The 19,061-nt window shown below is 53.0% G+C and overlaps 6 protein-coding genes across 6 annotated transcripts; 4 read left to right on the top strand and 2 right to left on the bottom strand.

Annotated features, from left to right (window-relative positions):
* Positions 1 to 134: 134 nt before the first annotated feature.
* Positions 135 to 2,770, top strand: SMAC4_06454 (uncharacterized protein). Its single transcript, XM_003344203.2, has 2 exons — positions 135 to 1,082; positions 1,150 to 2,770. The coding sequence occupies exons 1-2, from the start codon at positions 417 to 419 to the stop codon at positions 1,198 to 1,200; spliced, it is 717 nt and encodes a 238-aa protein (XP_003344251.1). The 5' UTR covers positions 135 to 416; the 3' UTR covers positions 1,201 to 2,770.
* Positions 2,771 to 3,556: 786 nt separating this feature from the next.
* On the top strand, positions 3,557 to 5,655 carry SMAC4_06456 (uncharacterized protein; the record flags this gene model as incomplete). Its single annotated transcript, XM_066090455.1, has 3 exons — positions 3,557 to 4,126; positions 4,476 to 5,012; positions 5,064 to 5,655. The coding sequence occupies 2 exons, from the start codon at positions 3,557 to 3,559 to the stop codon at positions 4,980 to 4,982; spliced, it is 1,077 nt and encodes a 358-aa protein (XP_065946762.1). The 3' UTR covers positions 4,983 to 5,012; positions 5,064 to 5,655.
* A 281-nt stretch (positions 5,656 to 5,936) lies between these two features.
* Positions 5,937 to 7,188, top strand: SMAC4_06457 (uncharacterized protein). Its single transcript, XM_003344206.2, has one exon. The coding sequence runs from the start codon at positions 6,015 to 6,017 to the stop codon at positions 6,843 to 6,845; it is 831 nt and encodes a 276-aa protein (XP_003344254.2). The 5' UTR covers positions 5,937 to 6,014; the 3' UTR covers positions 6,846 to 7,188.
* Positions 7,189 to 9,585: 2,397 nt separating this feature from the next.
* Positions 9,586 to 12,315, top strand: SMAC4_06458 (uncharacterized protein; the record flags this gene model as incomplete). The annotated part of the gene is made up of 2 exons (XM_003344207.1): positions 9,586 to 9,638; positions 9,726 to 12,315. The coding sequence occupies 2 exons, from the start codon at positions 9,586 to 9,588 to the stop codon at positions 12,313 to 12,315; spliced, it is 2,643 nt and encodes an 880-aa protein (XP_003344255.1).
* A 1,217-nt stretch (positions 12,316 to 13,532) lies between these two features.
* SMAC4_06459 (uncharacterized protein) lies at positions 13,533 to 14,813 on the bottom strand (the record flags this gene model as incomplete). Its single annotated transcript, XM_003344208.1, has 1 exon — positions 13,533 to 14,813. The coding sequence occupies one exon, from the start codon at positions 14,811 to 14,813 to the stop codon at positions 13,533 to 13,535; it is 1,281 nt and encodes a 426-aa protein (XP_003344256.1).
* Positions 14,814 to 15,764: 951 nt separating this feature from the next.
* Positions 15,765 to 19,013, bottom strand: SMAC4_06460 (uncharacterized protein; the record flags this gene model as incomplete). The annotated part of the gene is made up of 7 exons (XM_066090456.1): positions 15,765 to 17,042; positions 17,127 to 17,826; positions 17,934 to 18,059; positions 18,107 to 18,140; positions 18,196 to 18,339; positions 18,400 to 18,430; positions 18,694 to 19,013. The coding sequence occupies 7 exons, from the start codon at positions 19,011 to 19,013 to the stop codon at positions 16,853 to 16,855; spliced, it is 1,545 nt and encodes a 514-aa protein (XP_065946761.1). The 3' UTR covers positions 15,765 to 16,852.
* Positions 19,014 to 19,061: the final 48 nt, after the last annotated feature.

Here is a 19,061-nt window from a genome sequence, read left to right as displayed (position 1 = left end):
TGCCTTTTTCGGCATGTCCAGACGTAAAAGCTTCCGGTGACTTCCATTTTGTTTGACAAAGTCGACATGCCGCCAAACCCAAGCCTAACAGTGACACAATCACTACGCACGGGCCACCTACATGACAGGTGCGGGAGCCATAAATTTTTTCGAATTATCGGTGCCAAGCCGAGCGCAAGTTGCGGAGCCAATTCGAGATTCCATCCGTCTCCGTCCAGGTCCTGCACTTCAACATCCCGCCCACCCGTCCGTCACTCCTCCGAAGATACGATAGCTTGCCGACGGCACCACCCACCCATCCTTCCCTCCGACCACCCGTCACCACTTTTGCGCGCAGCAGTCCGTGGCCTATCTACTCCGTGTTTCCCACTGTTTAACGATTCAATAACCCCTCGAACCCCTCCACTTCCGTCACAATGTCGGGCCTCTGGAACACCCTCACCGGAGGCAACAAGAAGCAGCAGCAGCAGCAGCAGCAAGAGCCGTCCGCGCCCGCCCCCAGCGCACCCCAGACAACCACCACCACCGCTCCTTCATATCCCTCGCCCTTCGATGCTAGCCAACCTCAAGGCGTCGAGGCCTTCCTCGGCAGCTCCTCCTTCGCCGACCCCACACAACTACACCCCCTCGCCGGCCTCAACAAGGAAACACTAGAATACATCTCGCTCGAGGACACCCCTCTGCCCGACGCCGCCGCCGGCTCAGCCCTGCCCTCGCGCGGCTTCACCGACGACCTCTGCTACGGAACCGGCATTACCTACCTGACGGCCCTCACTCTCGGAGGCGCATGGGGGTTGAACGAGGGTCTCAAGAGATCGGCCGGCCAGCCGCCCAAGCTGCGTCTCAACTCCGTCCTTAACGCTGTCACCCGTCGCGGCCCCTTCCTCGGCAACTCGGCCGGTGTCGTCGCCATCTGCTACAACCTAGTCAACGCTAGCATTGGTTATGTGAGGGGCAAGCATGATGCCGCCAACACAATCCTGGCCGGTGCGCTCAGTGGTATGCTCTTCAAGAGCACCAAGGGTCTGAAGCCCATGATGATCTCGGGAGGTGTCGTTGCGACGATAGCCGGTGCTTGGGCGGTATGTTACCAAGTTGCTATGGTAGACGGGAAATCAACACCACTTGCTGACTCTGTTATGTCTCTAGATCACCAGGAGGACATTCTTCCCCTCCCCCCAGACCAACGAGGTTGACTGAAGCGGAGACGAAGAATGAAAACAAAAAAAAACATCTTCTGTTCCCTTCATCACACGACTCTTTGGCCATCGTTGATCCCTCCAACAAAAGAGCGCATAGCTAGCCAGCCTTCTCTATTACTTTAATCTTCGGAGAGCCGAGAGGGAAAAAAAAAACCAGAGTCTTTCTCGCCAGCAAGGAAGGACCTGCCGGAACATGTGTGTGTCCTTGGGTAAATACAGAGCAAAAGGACAGGCGCGGATTGGTGGATGTGTACGAACAAGAGAGGGAAGAGAAAAACCAAAGAAACACTGGGCTGGGCCGGGGCTTGAACAGGCAGGGTACGGAGGGTTGTGTGCATAGTGGTGCATAGCGCAAGGGTTAGTCGCATCTCTCTCTCCTCCCCATGTGTGTGGAAAATTGTATGTATTATAGCGGATCATATGGACATAGAGCGCAATTGCCCCGGTTGGGCATATGGGGCATTGCGGCAGGCTTCATTTCAGAACTTTGAATCGGTTGCGGGTTGTACATGACTGTTGGCTCCGGGTTGTATGACAAGAGAATAGGGGTAGGTAGTATCTGATGCGGGATGTATTGGGCATGTAAATCTGCCAGAAGTTACCATCAACATGGAGAATTACTGCAAACAGATGCGTACCTAGTCAAAAGGTTAAAACTCTCTCAAAAACAAAGGACTAAACAGCGGGAGGCACAACGCCCTCTATCAATCCAGCAAATTGAAAGACCACGATCGGCGGAGTAGTAAGGCCCTCTTGGTCTAGAACAAGTGGGTAGACTGAGCTGCTCTTCCCAGAGATCATAAATGCGTGCGATCTCTGGATGCTCAGTTGGTCTGCATGTACATCTCCATATTACAACGAACTCCCAGGCTCATGCAACCCATGCTCCGTTCCATAGGTTTGGCCATAAGCAGGAAAATGCAGTACCAGGGAGCATACGGGGAAACAGCATGACATTGGAACTCATCCGAGTCTGGTATGAAGATCAAAACGGGGATGTTACCTTAGGTGGGGCGGTTTGGGGCAGCGCAATTAGGAACTACAATGAAACTATACAGACGAGAAGTAGCATTCTCATTCCACTGAAGCTTGATCGAATGGCATGACCAGTATTTTGATGGCTTCCCTTACAGCCAAGGCTTACTTCTATGATTTACAAACACCAAAAAGAGCCTGCACGATCTGGTCGCCATGTGGACGTGGAGTGTCTGTGTCGTGCCTACCGCTTTAGGCGAGTTGGGGAGCCTCATTTTTGCCCCTGCCGTCCGGCAAGTCGGGTATCTTCCAGGTCATCAAGACGGGAAGGGAGGAAAAGGGTAAGGTACCCATAGTATAAATCGGATGATTGACTGCGCTTCCCCCTACTTTGACAGATTTTACACTTCCATTCAACTCCATCCCGTCCTGAACCCGCCGCAGATATTGGGAAGAAACACCATAACGGCCACAACTACGAATACCGAAAATCGAAAGCAACCAGAGCAATCAGGGAAGAAGCATACTAGTCATCATGTGCTGTTGCATTCCCTGCTGGCCTTTCGCCGACGTCGATTTCGAGCGCGAGCCGGTTAACCGGTACGGCGACAAGTATCACTACGTGTTCAACGAGAGCACGAGGGCCTGGGAGCTGCGCGAAGTGGTAAGTTTTTTTTGTTTTGTTTTCCTTGTTTCACAGTTTCGACCCAGACCTCGGGGAACAGCAGCAGTTTGGGTACATTAAGAGGTAAGGACCCTCAGGTTGAAACTATGGGCCACGAGAACATCGAAAGCAGCGGAAGACGTGTTTGAAGGAAGGAGCGTTTTTGGCAGAACCAAAATCACGAGGAGGACCCGACGACAGATCAAAGCCTCTTTGCCACAAGACGGGCTGCGAGTCTCCCATATCTTGCCGCGATCCCTTCACTCTCGCTCAGCTTTTGTGTTCCCCGGGCAACCTGTACAGCGGACCACTTCCCATTCACTTCCACTTGCCACTCACCCGACTTTCACGGATCCCACCTTTGAAATTACCCAACGACGGGAGGGTTCTTCAGCAGAGGATCACGCCCTAAAGCCCACCACAAGGCATACCTGAGACCAATATCAAAGGGACTGCAATCTTGGAATCTGGCAGCCGTGCTGGTGGTGAAGGTTTACCACGACTCCACGGCAAGAAGTGGACCTGGAGGCGCTCAACGAGCACCTTGGCGACCCGCCGCAGACTTACACCCATTGCACCTTCCCTTTCATTTCCTTCGACCACTCCTTCCTTGCGCACCCTTTCCTTACCAACAATCCTCTCCACTCAAGCCGGACCACCGCACCAGTCGGAAGTCCACCTTTGAGAGAAACCAGCCTTGCGTCCCCAAACCATCATGGGCGCGCATCCAGACAAGGACAACTTCAAATCTCCAAAGAGGGTTTCGTTCCAAGGCCTCGAGAAGGACGTCCAGCCACTTCCCCTCAAGTCCGCCCTGCGCAAGCGTCATTCGTTTGTTCAGGAAGAGTCACCTGCCCACGAAGAGCAGACCACCTCCAGTCCCGAGCACTACCCCGCCTTTCCGCCTGCCGACTCGGGTATTTCAACTTCCTCTCAGAACTTGTTTACCCATCACACGGGCCCGGAAGGAATCCAAAGCGACCCCAAGGCAGCTCAATACCATCCCTCCTTCATCCCCGCGTCACCTTTTCAACCTCGACAACTCCAACCGTGGCAGCTCGGCTACAACCAGCAAACAGCCCAGTGTCAGACCGTGATCCCTTACCTGCCGACAACATACCAAGTCAACATGTCGCAGTACGCCCTAGCTCCGGCCAACACTGGCGTTCACTTCCAGCCCCAGGTTGGCGACACCTCCACCGGCCCTGAGCTCCATTACTATACCCCGCGTCATGATGGACAGCTCGGCCTTCAGGTGCCTGTCCAGCAGGCCACCCAGTACATGGTCAGTCCGCCGTATACTCCAAACACAAGCATGATGCCGCAGCCCGTAGTTGGGATGCAGTACCCACTGCATAACCAGATTTCCTACCAGGTGCCCTACCAAAGCCAATACCAGATGGATTACCAGACCCAGTACCAGACCGGAGCCCATCAGGCCTGGGGCCAGCAACAGATGCAAACATTTGCAAGTGTAGCGTTTGCTTTGCCTTTTCACACTTGTGTTTTGAGTCACCATGGCTAGTGACTCAAGCGAACTGTTGGCTTCTCGTACCTAACTGCTTGTTGCTTCCCTACACGTTGACACTGACAAACGCGCTTTCAATAGCCGAATATTTGCTAACTGGTCACAGGCTACCGGAATGCCCGTTCCGATGCAGCAGTTTCCCGCCGCCGCTCCCCCCGGCTACATTGTTCAGCAGCCGGTTCAGCAGCCGTTTCAACAGCAGCCGGTCATGCAGCCGGTCCTGGTCCAGGCCCAGCCTGTCCCCGGCCAGCCCATGATGATGGCTCAGCCTCAGCCTGCCTACGGCCCGGGCGCGACCGTCATCGTTGCAGGTAATGCTCCTGTTGCCCCTATGCCTGCGGCCCCCGGTGCCATTCATCCTGAGCCTGCTCTCGGTATCGGCCTCACTGCCGCTGAGGTTGCCGCGAATAACGAGCAGATTGCTTATGAGAACAACATGGATGAGGCACAGGATTTTAAGCCCGCTGACGATGACCCCTCGCGCATGTACCGCTGCCGTGAGGTCGACGGAACCTGGACCTTGCGCAACAGGTTCACCGTCGACAACCTCGGCGACTGCCGCTGGTACATGACCGACGATGGCGTCTTCTATGCCGTCCGCATGCAGTCCTAAGCCGGTGGAGGAAAGGAGACAGTGTTATCGGTAAGTCGCCCGCATGTGTTCGATTATGGTGTCGGATGCTAACATCTGTAGACACCATCACCATTCACCGTTGGCAAGGTTCGGCGTTTTTGCGGTTTCGGTCATTGGCGCTTGGGTTTGCGTCTTTTGTTTTCAGATTCCGGGGTTTCCCTCTCATTTTGTCATCAATCGGCTCAAATGGTTTTCCTTCAGTTGGAAGCAAAGAGATGCTTGGAGTTTCCGGAGGTAATAATCGTGACTGGCACAATGGGTCCGTGTCGACTGTTACCTAATTTAGTCCTTGCTTGACATGGCAAGCAGATGGATGCATGGAAAAAGTCTGGCAACTGGCAATTGCTTTTGTAGGACGTTTGATACTCATATATCGGTCCCTCTGCAGCATTGCTTTAATACATACCATGTTGCCTAATGTTTGTGCTCGTTGAAGCATGAAAACCGTCATCGCAAGGTCGTCGGATTGAGGTTGAATCAAAGGATGTCGTTCGAGTTCGGCTAGGAGCACCCCTTGTGATGAGTGAGGATGGAGATTGTCACATGCAAGGTGGTACCTGACATTTCACGTTGCTGGACAAACGGCGAGGTCTTCCTGTTAGTATTCTAGCTGCAGCACACTGTTGCTTAACAGACAATGCATGAGCTACACCCTGAACTTGTTAGTGCAATTTGCTACGCTGCTTCTACTGCAAACATCGACAACGAATGGAGCTCAGTGGGTACCTATCTGGATGTGTGGAATGTCACTCCACCCCCGCATCGTCTGAATCCTTGGATGGCGCAATGTTCCACTTGAACCAATCGTTGACACTTGTGCGACCCGCCCATTCTTGGAACATCAACGACATCAGATCATGAAGGATCTCAAGAACGGCATATAAAAAAACACTTTGAACCATCTACCACTCAGGCTATCAAACGGAAATCAACTACATACTTATATATACACTCAATCTTCACCAATTAACTACACCACAATCAATCACACACCCCGAACAAACCACCAAGATGCTCCTCATAGGCCTAACCGGCTCCATTGCCACCGGCAAATCAACCGTCTCCTCCCTCCTCTCCTCCCCGCCCTACAACCTCCCCATCATCGACGCCGACCTTCTCGCCCGCAAAGTCGTCGAACCGGGAACTGCCGGCTACAACGCCATCGTCTCCTACTTCGGTCCCACCACCCCCGACCTCCTCCTCCCCTCTGGTCCCGACATGCCCGAAAATGGTCCCAACGGAAAAGGTCGGCCCCTCAACCGGCCTGCCCTCGGCCGCCGCGTCTTCGGCGATAGCCCCGAAGTGCGCAAGGACCGCGCCCGTCTCAACTCCATCGTCCACCCGGCTGTACGCAAAGAAATGGCGCTGGCGGTGCTGAAGGCATACGTCAAGGGGTACAGAGCCGTGGTGCTGGATGTCCCGCTACTGTTTGAGAGTCAGCTGGATAAGTACTGCGGTACTGTCCTCGTGGTGGGGGTCAAGGATCCGCAGATACAGATGGAGAGACTCAGGGCGAGGGATCCGCACTTGAGCGCCGAAGATGCGGAGAATCGCGTGAGGAGTCAGGGAGATGTGAGGGAGAAGGCGGAACGGGCGCTGGAAAGGGGTGAGGGGAGGGGTGTGGTGGTTTGGAATGATGGCGAACGAAAAGAACTCGAGGAGCAGGTTAGGGAAGTGTTTTGGAAGGGGGTGGTGGAGAGGTTTAGCCCAAATTGGTGGGGGTGGTGGTTGTGGATGTGTCCGCCTGCGGCCGTGGTAAGCGCGTTGTGGGGTTATTGGGCGAATTTGGGGGTGGATAGGCGGTGGAGGGAGAAGAAGGAGGCGGAGAAGGCGAAGTTGTAAGTGAGGAGGCGGGCATCATCATTATCATCACTTGATGGGGACAGCTAGAGAGTAATGAGGGCAAGGTGGATACGAAGGGGTGGAATGACAGGTGATGAGTGAAGGGGACATTTTCTCGGTAAAGATGGATTATCTGGCGTGTTTGTGTTGTATTTTTATCTCTCAAGGTTTCTTGGGATGTCTTGCTTGGCGGGCGCCGCGATGACCTGCTATCTGTTCTCATTTTTCTTTTGCTTTCAAGGTTCGGCCCTCGTCCTGTTCGAGTATCGCTGGGTTGGCCGGTTACGATGACAGGGAAATAAAAGCCCGATTTGCAAGCATACATTCCAACTTTGATTGGAGCTCATATATATTCAAAGGTTAGTCTCAGAGCGTCGTAACTCCCTTTTCAAGCCCATGCTCTGACACTGCATTGGCAGCACTTATATACGCCAATTCAAACATCAAGCACAAACATGCCTAACGGGACTACATCCAATGAAGAACGGCGCTGGCAGGAGCGGAAGCACCGTTATGAGAAGGCCGAGAAGGAGGCTCGGCAGGCTTGGCTTCGTGGCCTATGGTAGAGAACGAGCAGGAGGCTGTTGTGGCTCTCGGGGAAGAAAAGAAGACCCAGACCGGGAAGCGCAGGGTATCTTTTGATTCTTCACGGGATCAGACTCGCCTATTCCGCGATCCGTCCCAAACCGGCTCTGTTGCATCTGCCGACTCTACCGATATCGGCGAGCCCCTCTACGTCACAGTGCCCTTAACCCGTGAAAGACACGAATTTCTTGTTAAGGAAGTTACGTCCTTGTGGGCCGGGTTTGCCGAGCTCAATGCTGTCCAAGCCAACGAGGCAGAGGCAGAGGCGCATGGTAGAAAACATCAGGAGTACAAGGCGGCTTCGAAGAAAGAGCAAGATCGCCAGCGCAAAAAGGCTGACCTGTTCTCTACCGCAGCAATGGTCGGAACTTCAACTGGACGACCCCATATAACCGTTACTATGGGGCAGAGGACTACTGGAGCCCAAGTGACGATGACCGCAAGGAAAGGCTCTCCAAGGCGCATGCTAGTGCCAAGTCACTCAAGCTCACGCTGCCTGTGGGAACCAACGCTCTCTACGTGCCTCCAACTCCCTTGTTGGCACCCATCGGGATAATAGCGTATGGAGTATTGGTACAAAGGGATAGGTATGTGATGATATTTCTCAGGTTGTTAGGGATCAAAAAAGTTCTTTTCTTCTTCTTTTGGTCTAACAAATTACTTGCGTGTTCCATCATGGATAAGATTTCTTCATACCCCCTCGTTTACCTAAGCACAAATTTTCATAAGTTCACGTACCGCTTTTTCTATATGTTATGCGCCCAAATACTAGGTTGGATATCTTGTTTATCTTTTTCAAATCTTGTCATGGGTCCAAGACTGAACTTCTATTTTGGTTTTAGCGGAATTCGTTTCTGGAAATATCTTATATTCTACGAGTGTCATGTTGGATCCCTGACGCTGGACATACCCATACCACCTGTCTGACTAAGTACCTCTAGTTATAACCAGCATCCTGGCACTCACTCTTGGTCTGACCAACTTAAGCTCGTTTTCAAAAGGACATCTGCTGTCTGAATCTCGCCACACATGGCTTTGGCCTCAACGACATTGAATTCAATCATTCATCACGTCATATCTCCATGCCATTTCCACGCATCAGTTTGGAAAGAAAGTGGTGTTACTCGAATTATAGAATCAAACGCGAAGAAGGCATGAAAACGAACAAGTTAAGAAGATAACTAAGGCTTCAGATCATTTTTCGAGACTTTGGCTTGAAACGCCGAACCACTTCCAGCAGCCTGGCATGGCGCCGGCAGACCACTTCATCGTCCGAACGCTTTTCCAGTGCAGAAGTCTACTGGTAACCGAAGCTGATAGTTCGATCCTTCAAGGTTCGACATATATAGTTGGGATGACAGCTGCATCCGCGCACCGGTCATCATAACGCCGGTGCCTGGGGTCAAAACGCGGTGCGCGACACCAAATGGGGGTTTTCGAGCGGTCTGTCCTTCACTCAAGTCACAACCTTGAGCTAAGGTTGACAAAAGCCCGTTCACATGTTGGCCACATACCGGATCGATAACATATCAGGTCGATATCAGAAGCCTTTAACCGTTACCCAACGCTGAGGGCCAATTCACCCGTCGAGCGCACATCAGATCAACCTCAGCAACCTTTAACTCAAGCACAATGGAAGGTCGAGCGCACTTCGCTTCGCGGGACATGTTTTTCCAAATTGCCTAGGACCAGAGTATTTAAACCCCTTCTACCCCCAGCCAAATTTCCAATCTTTCCCACTCCAACAAACTTTGCACCTCAGAGCAGAAAACAATCAAGCCAATCGCGCTTTCGTCAAATCTTCTCTATCGACAAATTCGCCTTCAATCCTCCAACAATATCATCACTCTCTTAACCCTCCCACCCAGTCAACACTTCGTTAAAATTGCGCTTCGATACCTGCCACAGTCGATATTTCAAGTCGCCAAGGTATATTGACCCCTCAAGTTTGTTCAAACCTACAGGTTAGTCTCTTACTCCCTTCTCTTATGCATCATTTGTCTTCACCGCGACGCGCCCTGCGGATCATATGCGCTAACATCTCGTCGGTAGGGACTATATATCTTCCCTTGCAACCAATCACTCTCTTCCTACCACCGTAGCGGCTGGTAGTAACAATTTCACAACCACCTCCGACCGAATCCTCAACGACAAAATGGCGCCCGGAAAATCATACGCCTCGCCTACTCGCAAGATCTGGGACGACAGGTACGACAAGTGCCTGGACACGCCCAGAGCTATCTGGACCCTGGTAGAAACAGCCGAGCGGTTGTATGACGATCTCGAAGACCTAAGGTTTCGCGAAGACGGCCAGACCCGTTACAACGACCGCCTGAAGTGTTACCAGAAGATCGGAAATGAGCTCGAGCAGGTGCGTGCTGCTGAGAAGAAGAGAGAGGCCGGGATTGCTCTCGGAAACAAGGCGGCTAACGGACCACCATACGTCGCCCCTACTCCGATAATCTGGAACGATCGGACCGACAAGTTCGTGTGCACACCCAGAGCCATCTCACTCCTGGTCTGGGAAGCCGAGAACTTGTATCTCGAGCTCGAAGCTCTGAGGTTCGAAAAAGACGGCTACCAGCGGTACAAAGAACGACGGAAGCGGTACGACGAGATATGGAAGAAGCTGGAGCAGCTGCGTGCTGCGGAGAAGGCAGCTGCCGAACAGAAGAAGCGTGCTGATGAGCAAAAGCGCGCTGAACAGAAAAGGCGCGATGAAGAAAACAGGCGTGCTGCGGAGAAGGCAGCCGACCAAGAGAGGCGGAGGCAGCAAATCCTCAAGCAGAAAGACGATCAAATCAAGGCCTTGAAGGAGGAGTGGGCTGCTGAACACCAGCGCAGGGCGGAGGCGGAAGCCCGCGCAAAGGAATTTCTAGCCTCCGAGGAGAAGAAGCGACAGGCACTCGTCCAAAAAGCCGATGAGAAGCTCAGGCTTCTGCAAGCTGAGCTTGCCGAGAAAAAGATGCAGGCGGAGTTGTTTGCCTGCTGCGAACGCCAACGGGCCGTGGAGGAGGTTCGCAAAGAGCTGGAGGACACGAAGAAGCGTCTGAATCTCGAGTACGAGGCCTTTCAACAGAGAAGCCGTGAAGCTTTCGAGGCTGCCGAACGTCAAAGGATCGAAGACGAGAATCTGAGGGCCCGTGCTCGGAAAGAAAAGGAGGCTGCTCTTGCCAGACAGAGCGCGGAGAAACAAACCTCGCCGGAACAGAGACCGAAGGAGGTGTCGTTTGATTCCACCCACAACCAGATCTACGGCCTGAGTCCTGCTTCGCACGGCTATCGACAGCCTGAACAGCAGAACGTCAAGCGTCCAGACAGCGATAACCAGCAGCATAATCATCACCCCTCTCACGATCGTTCCCAGTCGCAGAAAGCTCAGCACGTTTCCGATGTTTGGACCGCTTCGTATCCCCAGTATGAACATCACCGACAGGCCGATCAGCCAAAGCACCACTATCCTCAGTACACCCACCCACTGTCTCACCATTGCAACGGCCAACGTCCAACAACTGGTGATTTTCAGCGCGATCACCAAGCGCCAGTAGGCCTCTCCGGTATGCCGGCTGGTTCTTCGGTTGCCTCCTATTCCCCAGCTCTCGCTCCTTGGGATGATTATAACCAGCACACGGTTGGTGGCTATGAAGCTTCTCATGGGCCTCAATGGCAGTCGCACCACGATCCGTCGTATCTACATGCTTCCACCACCGGAAAGAAATGGTCCACGCCTCAAATCTCCACGTGGAATGCACCCGTTCTGGATTCATTCGGTACTTCCCGACCCGAATCGCCGGTAAAGGAGAAGTGGTCATTGCCACCCTCGCCCATTGTGAATCCGAAGCAGGTTGATGTTCGTTCTCCTCGGGAGACTGAAGAGGAGAAGCTTCGGAGGGAACTCGCTGAGGAGAAGGCCAGGAACGCGAAGTTGGCGGCTGACCTGGAGAGGAAGAAACGGGTTAGCGGCGCAGATAGCGTGGCGACTTGGCAGACCGGAACCAAGTCGATCTGGGAAGATGCAACCAAGGATACCTCCAAGCATGCTCCTCATGCTCACCAGAGTGAGATGCCAAAGGCACAGGCAGCCAAGCCTTCTTTCAGCCAGCGCAATAAGCAGGACGCAAAAAGGGACAACAAGGTGACAGGCTCCTCCAAAGAATCTTCCAAGCCGACGACGGTGTCAGTGCAAAATCTTCGTCGTCGAGAACCGAGTGTCGACCGCAACGGTTTTCGCCCTAGCAGTCGAACCAGCACTCATACTCGGTACTTCGAAGCTGAGGAGCACATATCCTCTGACGAAGAACACACTCCGAGGCCCAAGTTCTCTCGGGCGAACACCCGTTATGCATGGCGAAAGCCTTCCCTGGAATCGATTCCTCGATATGTCCCTCCGACACCCCACCGCCACCCATCGCCTCCCCCTAAGCTCTCTCCCACACCTCCGCGTGGCTCCACGGCCGACGCCAGACAGGGAACTCAAACCCCGAAGCTGGCCGGCATTCCCGGCAGCTGGCGCGACGAGCACCCGCCTGCGGATCTTGGCTGGCCTGCAAACGTTTCAACTCCGAGCGTGAAGAGCCCGCCCACCGCCGATCACAAGACGACGGAGACGGAGACGTACAAACCGGGGCGGTACGTTCCCGTGCCCAAGGATGTGCCTCCTCCTGGATCGTACCTCTCTGCGAACGCTCACCACAGGAAGTCGAGCTACCAATATCCCGTGCCGCCATACTACCCTGGCAGCGCCACTACCGTCCCGCAACCCGTTGCTGGACCGTCGGGACACGGCGGGCAGTTCTCATCTTGGGCTGACCCGACAGTTGCCCAGAGCACCGACGGGCCCAGGTACACGAGGGAGGAGAAGGGGAAGGGTAAAGCTCGATGGTGAGGATTATGAGCGAGATTTGCAAGGGAAGCTGAAGTTCGAGGATTGATGAAGACAATGCATTTACGGAGTAAGGAGCATCATTTTTGCATGACTTTGTCAGGTGCTCAGGGATAGATTAGCGGTAATGATACCCCGGTCTTGTGGTGTTGATGGCTGATAAGGATTTGGTTTTGCTTTCATGGAAGTCTCAGGCATGAGGATGGGATCATGGCATTATTTGGTAGTTTAGAGAACTGGAACATGGCCCTTCTCAGCCTGTAGCCAGCAGCCAGCAGCCGGTTAACAGCTTTTGGTTGGTGATCAGAGGAATCTCATAGGCTTTCTTTAGGAATGGATTTCAAGTTTAACAACAGAAGTCTCTCGATTCTCGTGCAATGAATCCTGATATGATCATAAAAGTGACCATATGGCGATCTGACCTCATGTGCGAGACAGACCCCCGTGTGATACTCGTCCTTCCCTCCCCTAATCATTTCCTCGTGGCATACTTGTTCATCTAAAGCGATCCAGACTCATGCCTAAACATGGCGGAAATGGAGATGGATTTACTGCAATGGTACTCCCAAGAAACAGTTGTCAACTCGCTTGCTTCCCATCTGGTGCTTGTGTGGAGAGTGGACTGGGTAGTGGACGTGGGAAGCAGTTGGAAGAAGATCAAAATCATGATGGAACAACTGAAAGCAGACGTTCCTATACAGCATGCCAGGCCAAATCACATGAGGTCCAAGCTAGCAACATCTCGCTGTGGCACTGTTCCGTCAACAAGGACATGGAGGCGGCTTCACACCTGAGTGTCTCGGGTACTTTAACCCCTGGCGATCCTTCATAGCCACTTCTGACTTCGGAGACATATCACAACGGCTCGGGTGGAAACTGGAAAGACTGACACAGGCATTATGTTTCTGGTATCACTTGAGCAACACATCGAACAATTCTTGAGATATGAGTAGGATGTCAATTCAACGACTAACTAGGTAAAGCTCACGAACGCCACAATAGACGATTCGCAGACAAGACATAACGTCGAGGGCGAACCATGGGACAGGCATGACGCGAAACCTCTGACAATGAGTGGAGAAAACTGTTCGCGACCTTTTCATGCATTTGTCAATCTGCTTCCTGTTTTTGAATCCTCAAAAGCGATACAAAGAGCAAACTAAAACACGCGCCAAACGGCAGTGGCAGAGATATCCTTGGTGAGGGAGATGGTTGACGATTTACTCATCATCCTCCTCCTCCTCATCGGAGTCCTCCTCAGACTCAGCCTCGGCGAGCCAGGTAAGGAAGGGCTCAGCAGCCTTGCGGATCTTCTTGGAAGTAGAGCCATCGACGTACTTCTTGGAAGCCTTAGCACCCCACTTGGTGATGACTTCCTCGGAGCAGAGGTCGTGGTGGTAGTAGAGCTGGAGGATCTTGACAATCTTGTCAAAAGACTCCTTGCCGAGGTCAGCAAGGACACGCTCGGTACCGCCAAGGAGGGCCTTCTCGTGACGCTCAGAGGTAATGAGTCTCTTGAGCATGGGAGCACGCTTGGGGATCTGGGCAACGATGTTCTCGTCAAAGAGGCACTGAACAAGGACCTGAATGGTGCGGTGCTTAGCATCAATGCCGAGCTCCTTAGCCTTGACGTAGATGTCGACGTCGTCGACGTTGTTGATGCCACCCTTGGCCTTGGCTTCATCCTCGATCCAAGTGCCGAGCTGGTCGTAGACGGTGTTTCCACCCTCCTCCTCCTCGTCTTCTTCGCCGTTCAGGACGAGCTTCTGCTTGAATTCGCCAGGAAGGCTCTGCTGACGGGCACGGACGGCCTCCTCGCTCATGTCGACGGCCCACTCCTCCTCCTTGGGAGCCTCTCTCTTGTCCAACTGCAAGCTCTGAGCCTCGGTCTTGATCTTGCGAGTAAGCTCATCATCATCGCTGGCATATTCGATGTTCTTATCCTCGATGGCAGGAGAGGCTCCCTCAGAGCCGTTCTCGTCACCGGAGCCCTCCTTGTCACCGCCGTTCTGGCGGGCCTTGCGGGCAGCCTTGCGCTCAGCCTTGTCCTTCTTGGTCTTCTTGGGGACGTTCTTGAGGATGAAGGAGGTCAGCTTAAGCTGGGGCTCGACCTTGGAGCGCTGGCCGCAGGCCTTGCAGTCGAGAGTGATCTTCTCGTCCTTGATCTGGACAACGGTCTCGGGGTTCTTGCACTTCTTGCAAAGGACGAACTTGGAGATGAAGCCATCGAGGAGGTCCTGGAGCTTGCTGGCCTCGTGAGAACCGTTGATGATCCAGCGGTCATCAGGAGGATCAATGTTGGTCTGAGCACCGAGCTCGAAACCGAAGTACTTGATCAGGTAGCCACCAGGACGAGCCAGGGACTGGGCAACGCTGCTGAGGTTGACAACGACGGTCTTGATACCGTTACCCTTGCCTTCAATCTTGGTCTGGATACGCTCCATCTTGTAGCGGTAGAAGGGATCGGGGTTGTCCCGGCGAACGTTGATAAGAGCACCCATGTTTGCGGTATTGACGGCGCAACGGGATAGAGTTTGTTGGATTGTTTTGTTGGAGTTTGTTGGGGGTCTGGTAGACGGTACCTAGCGAAGGGCAGACTAGAAGACTGGTCGACGATGTCGTAGAAAGCGGGGCTTCTTATTGCACGGAGACGTGTGAGGAAGATCGAGGGGGCGAGACGAGCCAAAGGGGTCAGTTATTGACGATTACTTTGAGTTGACATAGGGTAGAGCGGGTGGTTATCGTAGTCGAAGGTAGGCATTAACGCTGGCAGACGACGACCTGAGGGATGGCGATTCAACCGTCGGTACTTTGTTGGAAGCTACAGGGTTTCCGCGATATGCGAAAATGCAGCTTGATGGGGGGAGAGTGTCGGAAGACGGCGTGCTGGTCGTGCTGATACATAAACAACGCTGTGTCGCGCAAAATGCTTATGTTGGGGTCTGGTGGGTGGTGTTGTTCTGAACCTTGGCGGTGCCGGAACAGAAAGCTGGGTGCGGGAGAGGATGGGCTTTTGAGGCAAGCGAAATTTTTTCTCCCTCTGTGACGAGCGACGGGCTTCCTTTGCTGGACGGAGCGGAGCGGATGGAGTCGAGTGACTTTGTGTGGGTTTCTGCTGGGATTGTGGATTCACTTCACTTCCGTGGTGCTGCACCCAAAATCCGGGGAGGGTGGAGTTTGATGGACAGATGGACAGATAGCCCGGTCGCCGATGTGGTCTTGGGATGGGATGCAAGGACGATGTCGCTGCTGATGGCGGTTGATGATGGGTAGAACGAAGTGAGGTTTGCAAAAAAGGCAGCAAAGAGGTTTTTAAGAAGGACGAGAAGGCAGTGCTTATGGATCGGTGCTGCAGAATGGATCTTAAACCGGGCACGGGCAACAAGGCGGGCAGTCACTGCACAAGCAAGAGGATTTGTCGGCCAAAGGATTTTTCGTGTTTCCAGACGTGCCCTGGCTGTGTACCTGGTCGTTCATGTGACAGGAAGTCCAGGGTACTTATTGGATGTCTTTGTATGGCGGGCAATCACCGCTACAAACGGGCTGTAAGTAAAGTACCCGAGACATGTGGCCGTTCGTTAAGCCAGGCAGCACCAGCTGTCGTGCTGCCTTGAACCAACTGTCATCATGCCCTATCCTACCTTCATCGGCCAGTTGCCAGGTGGTGGTGCAGTCCATCATTCTTCCACACTCGCTTTCAGCACAATGGAAGAAAGGCCGTTCCTGCCTGAGCATTCTCCCCGGTGCGCCCATTATTGCAGCCAGCAAGCTAGTACGGGACGCGCAATGTCGCATATTACAAATGGCAAGTGCGGGAAGATTTTGATGCGAGTTTGCCCCCTCATCCACCCGGCGTTTCCACCTCTTGCTTTTGATCCTCAAGTTCCGGCCCGATGCCTCTTGCAAGCTGACTCGCCGAATAGGTGGCCAGAAGAGGGCACAAAGGAGACGGATGGAAAGGCGGGACTCCTTGATAACCAGCCGGTACCTAAGCTTATACAAGATCCACGCAGATGGGGGCGTTCCCTGTGTCGTGCATTGTCCACACCAGACAACCAAGCAGTTCCACTTTCACTTCTGGTAGCCGAGCAGGTGGAGGCCTTCCGTGGTTGTCGGTCAGTTAATTAGGTGGATGTCCACCATGTCGACGGGCCTGGACCTCCCCGGTCTCTCTCTCCACCGCGTGTCTGGGTTATCACGAGTTCACGACTAGTCCGGCTTGTTATATCGTTCGGCAACTCTGGAGTTACGAGATGTGGAACATGGGCGGCATTCAGAAAGAATCCGAAACGCATCCGATATAGTGTACTTTACCAAGTGAGGCGGCAATATCACCAACACTTACTTACATACACTAGACCAACATCTGGATCTGGACCAGACAAAGAAACCGCCAATAGGCAATTACTGCTGTATATACTAAGCAACTAACATTGTTAGGTATTGTCTATTTCTGCATGATCTCAATACCTTCCCTCAGGAGACCTCCCGCGGTAACACTACAACGGTTTCAACAACTAGACTTAGTATACCCAATCCTCTAAACCACCACCTCCTCCTCCTGCCCACCAATTGGCTCAAACTTCAACAGACACTTCAACCCAGCCGGCCTCGACGATATAAGTTGATCCGCCATCTCCATATCCTCCTCCCTCATCGTCTCATTGGGGCGTGTAGTAAACCTGGAATACACCTGTCGGAGCAAGATCTTCATCTCGGTAAGTGCCAAACTGGGAACATGTTAGATACACACACTCACACACACCAACAGTCAAAGGAAGCAAACGGATCAACAAGAAAGAAAAGAAACTTACTGTTTACCAACACATCCCCTGCCCCCATTAGCAAAAGCAAAGAACAACCTTTTCTTCCTTCCCTCCTTATCCCCGCCCTTTTTTTCCTCCTCTAACCACCTCTCCGGCCTAAACGTATCCGGATCCGGGCCCCAAGCCTCCATATCAATCCTATGCACCGAATGCGCCTGGCAACTGACCGTCGTTCCTTTGGGAAGGAAATACCCGTCGATGGTCTTTCCGCCCCGGGGCACGATTCGCGGAAGAGACATGGGGATGGCGGGGAAACATCGCAAACCTTCCATGACTACGGCGTCAAGGTAGGGGAGTTTGTCGAAGCTCAAGTCTGCCGGGAAAGACAACAGTTCCTCGCGCAACTTGGTTTGGTATTGAAGAGACCGCGGTTGTGAAAGCTCCCACATGAGAAAGCAGAGTGCGTCGCCCGTGGTGTCGATGCCGGCTACCATGTGATCGAGGACTTCGGCTGCGATGTCGAGCTGGTCTATCTTGGCGATTTTCTCGCTCTCATCATCGTTGCGGTTGTTGTTCAACACGCTTTGGAGGCGGTTGAGAAGGGTGAAAGGCGCTGCGTCTGTTTTGGCGGCGGTATCGAGGACGAATTTATCGGCTAGAGGAGTCTCGCGCGGCTTGACGCCCCAGATGTAGAGGATCTTGGAGATGGCCTTGTGCAAGGTGGGACTGTAGTAACTTAGTTGTCGGTCTTTTTTTGGTGTGAGGCAAGGTAAGTTAGTGATCCGTGTCGTCCAGCTGGCCAGTTATTTGGCTTAGGTTTGTAAAAGTTGTAGGAGAGTGACTTTGGGCACTCACTTTGCAAACTGTCGTCGAACGTTACTTCGCGCATGATCTCCTCGTCTTGCTTGTTCCGGAGCGAATCGGCCCCGTACGGATGGAACAAGTGATGGGTTGCGCAATCGTAGGCGTATGAGTGAAGGCCTTTATGCTGTAGTATAAGTCCTCTCGTCCAACGTGTATGTGATGGCGCCCATCATAGTACTCTATAGGAGACTCACAAATCTAAGCATCATGTCAGTCATGTAGCCTCCATAGCATATCTTCGAAACAAGCTTACATATAGATCGAGACTTCCGCCCAAAGACTCGACACACCTCTTGACCACTCTCTCCGCCCGCTCGACGATGCCGTTGAGCGCTGGTTGACGCATAACATTACTGTTGGCATAGCGGTCCGCAAGAATCCGTTTCCGTTTGGCGTGCTTCAAGATCGAACATTAGCTTCGAAGTATGCCTGATCCACTTACGGTAATCAGACTCACATCATCTTTATTTAGCGTAGTAAACATCGTCCTAAACAGACACAAAATCAGCACCCTGGATCGTATGAACTAAGCCATCCCAAGGCTATCGATCGCAACCCTCTTCCTCTGTCCGCTTCCTGTTTCTCTCCTTCCCAATATTTTCTTCCACTTCAACCATCATTACCCCTCCTCACTCCATTCCGTACCCGACCGCATCTCCCTATCTCACTCTCTCACACACATCACACGTCGCATACCTCCTTCCATCCTCAACACCGGAAAACAGCAGAAAATGGAAAGCACAATACCAACCTCCGACCATAAACCCTAAACAAATCATACCACGCACTCTTATCGTATCCACTACCACCAGAGCAATAAATCTCTTTCACTCCTTCTATAGACGCAAAGCTCACTTCATTGGGCGCAACACGGACAACGGGTCCGTAGCGGAGGTGCAGGGCGTGGATGTACCGGGTGCGGGTGGCGCGGAGCTCGTGGTACTTGCGAATAAGGGAGGTGAGCTTTGTGTAAAATGGACCGGGAAGGGAGGATAGCGGGGAGGTGAGGGGGACGTAGACGAGGGTGTGGATGAGTAGGAGGAGGATGGGGAGGGTCAGGAGGAGTGTCATAGCGAGGTTGTGGGAAGATGGCCCGGGGTTCAGTGATGTTGTATAGAT

The sequence above is a fragment of the Sordaria macrospora genome, chromosome 4 (genome assembly GCF_033870435.1).
Source record: "Sordaria macrospora chromosome 4, complete sequence".
In the NCBI taxonomy this organism is placed as follows: domain Eukaryota; kingdom Fungi; phylum Ascomycota; class Sordariomycetes; order Sordariales; family Sordariaceae; genus Sordaria; species Sordaria macrospora.
This window is presented reverse-complemented; position numbering and strand designations above follow the sequence as displayed.

Coding starts and splice junctions, on each gene's coding strand:
- SMAC4_06457 (XM_003344206.2), top strand. CDS start 6,015: ATGCTCCTCATAGGCCTAACCGGCTCCATTGCCACCGGCAAATCAACC.
- SMAC4_06454 (XM_003344203.2), top strand. CDS start 417: ATGTCGGGCCTCTGGAACACCCTCACCGGAGGCAACAAGAAGCAGCAG. Junction 1,083..1,149: donor CGATAGCCGGTGCTTGGGCG/GTATGTTACCAA, acceptor TTATGTCTCTAG/ATCACCAGGAGGACATTCTT.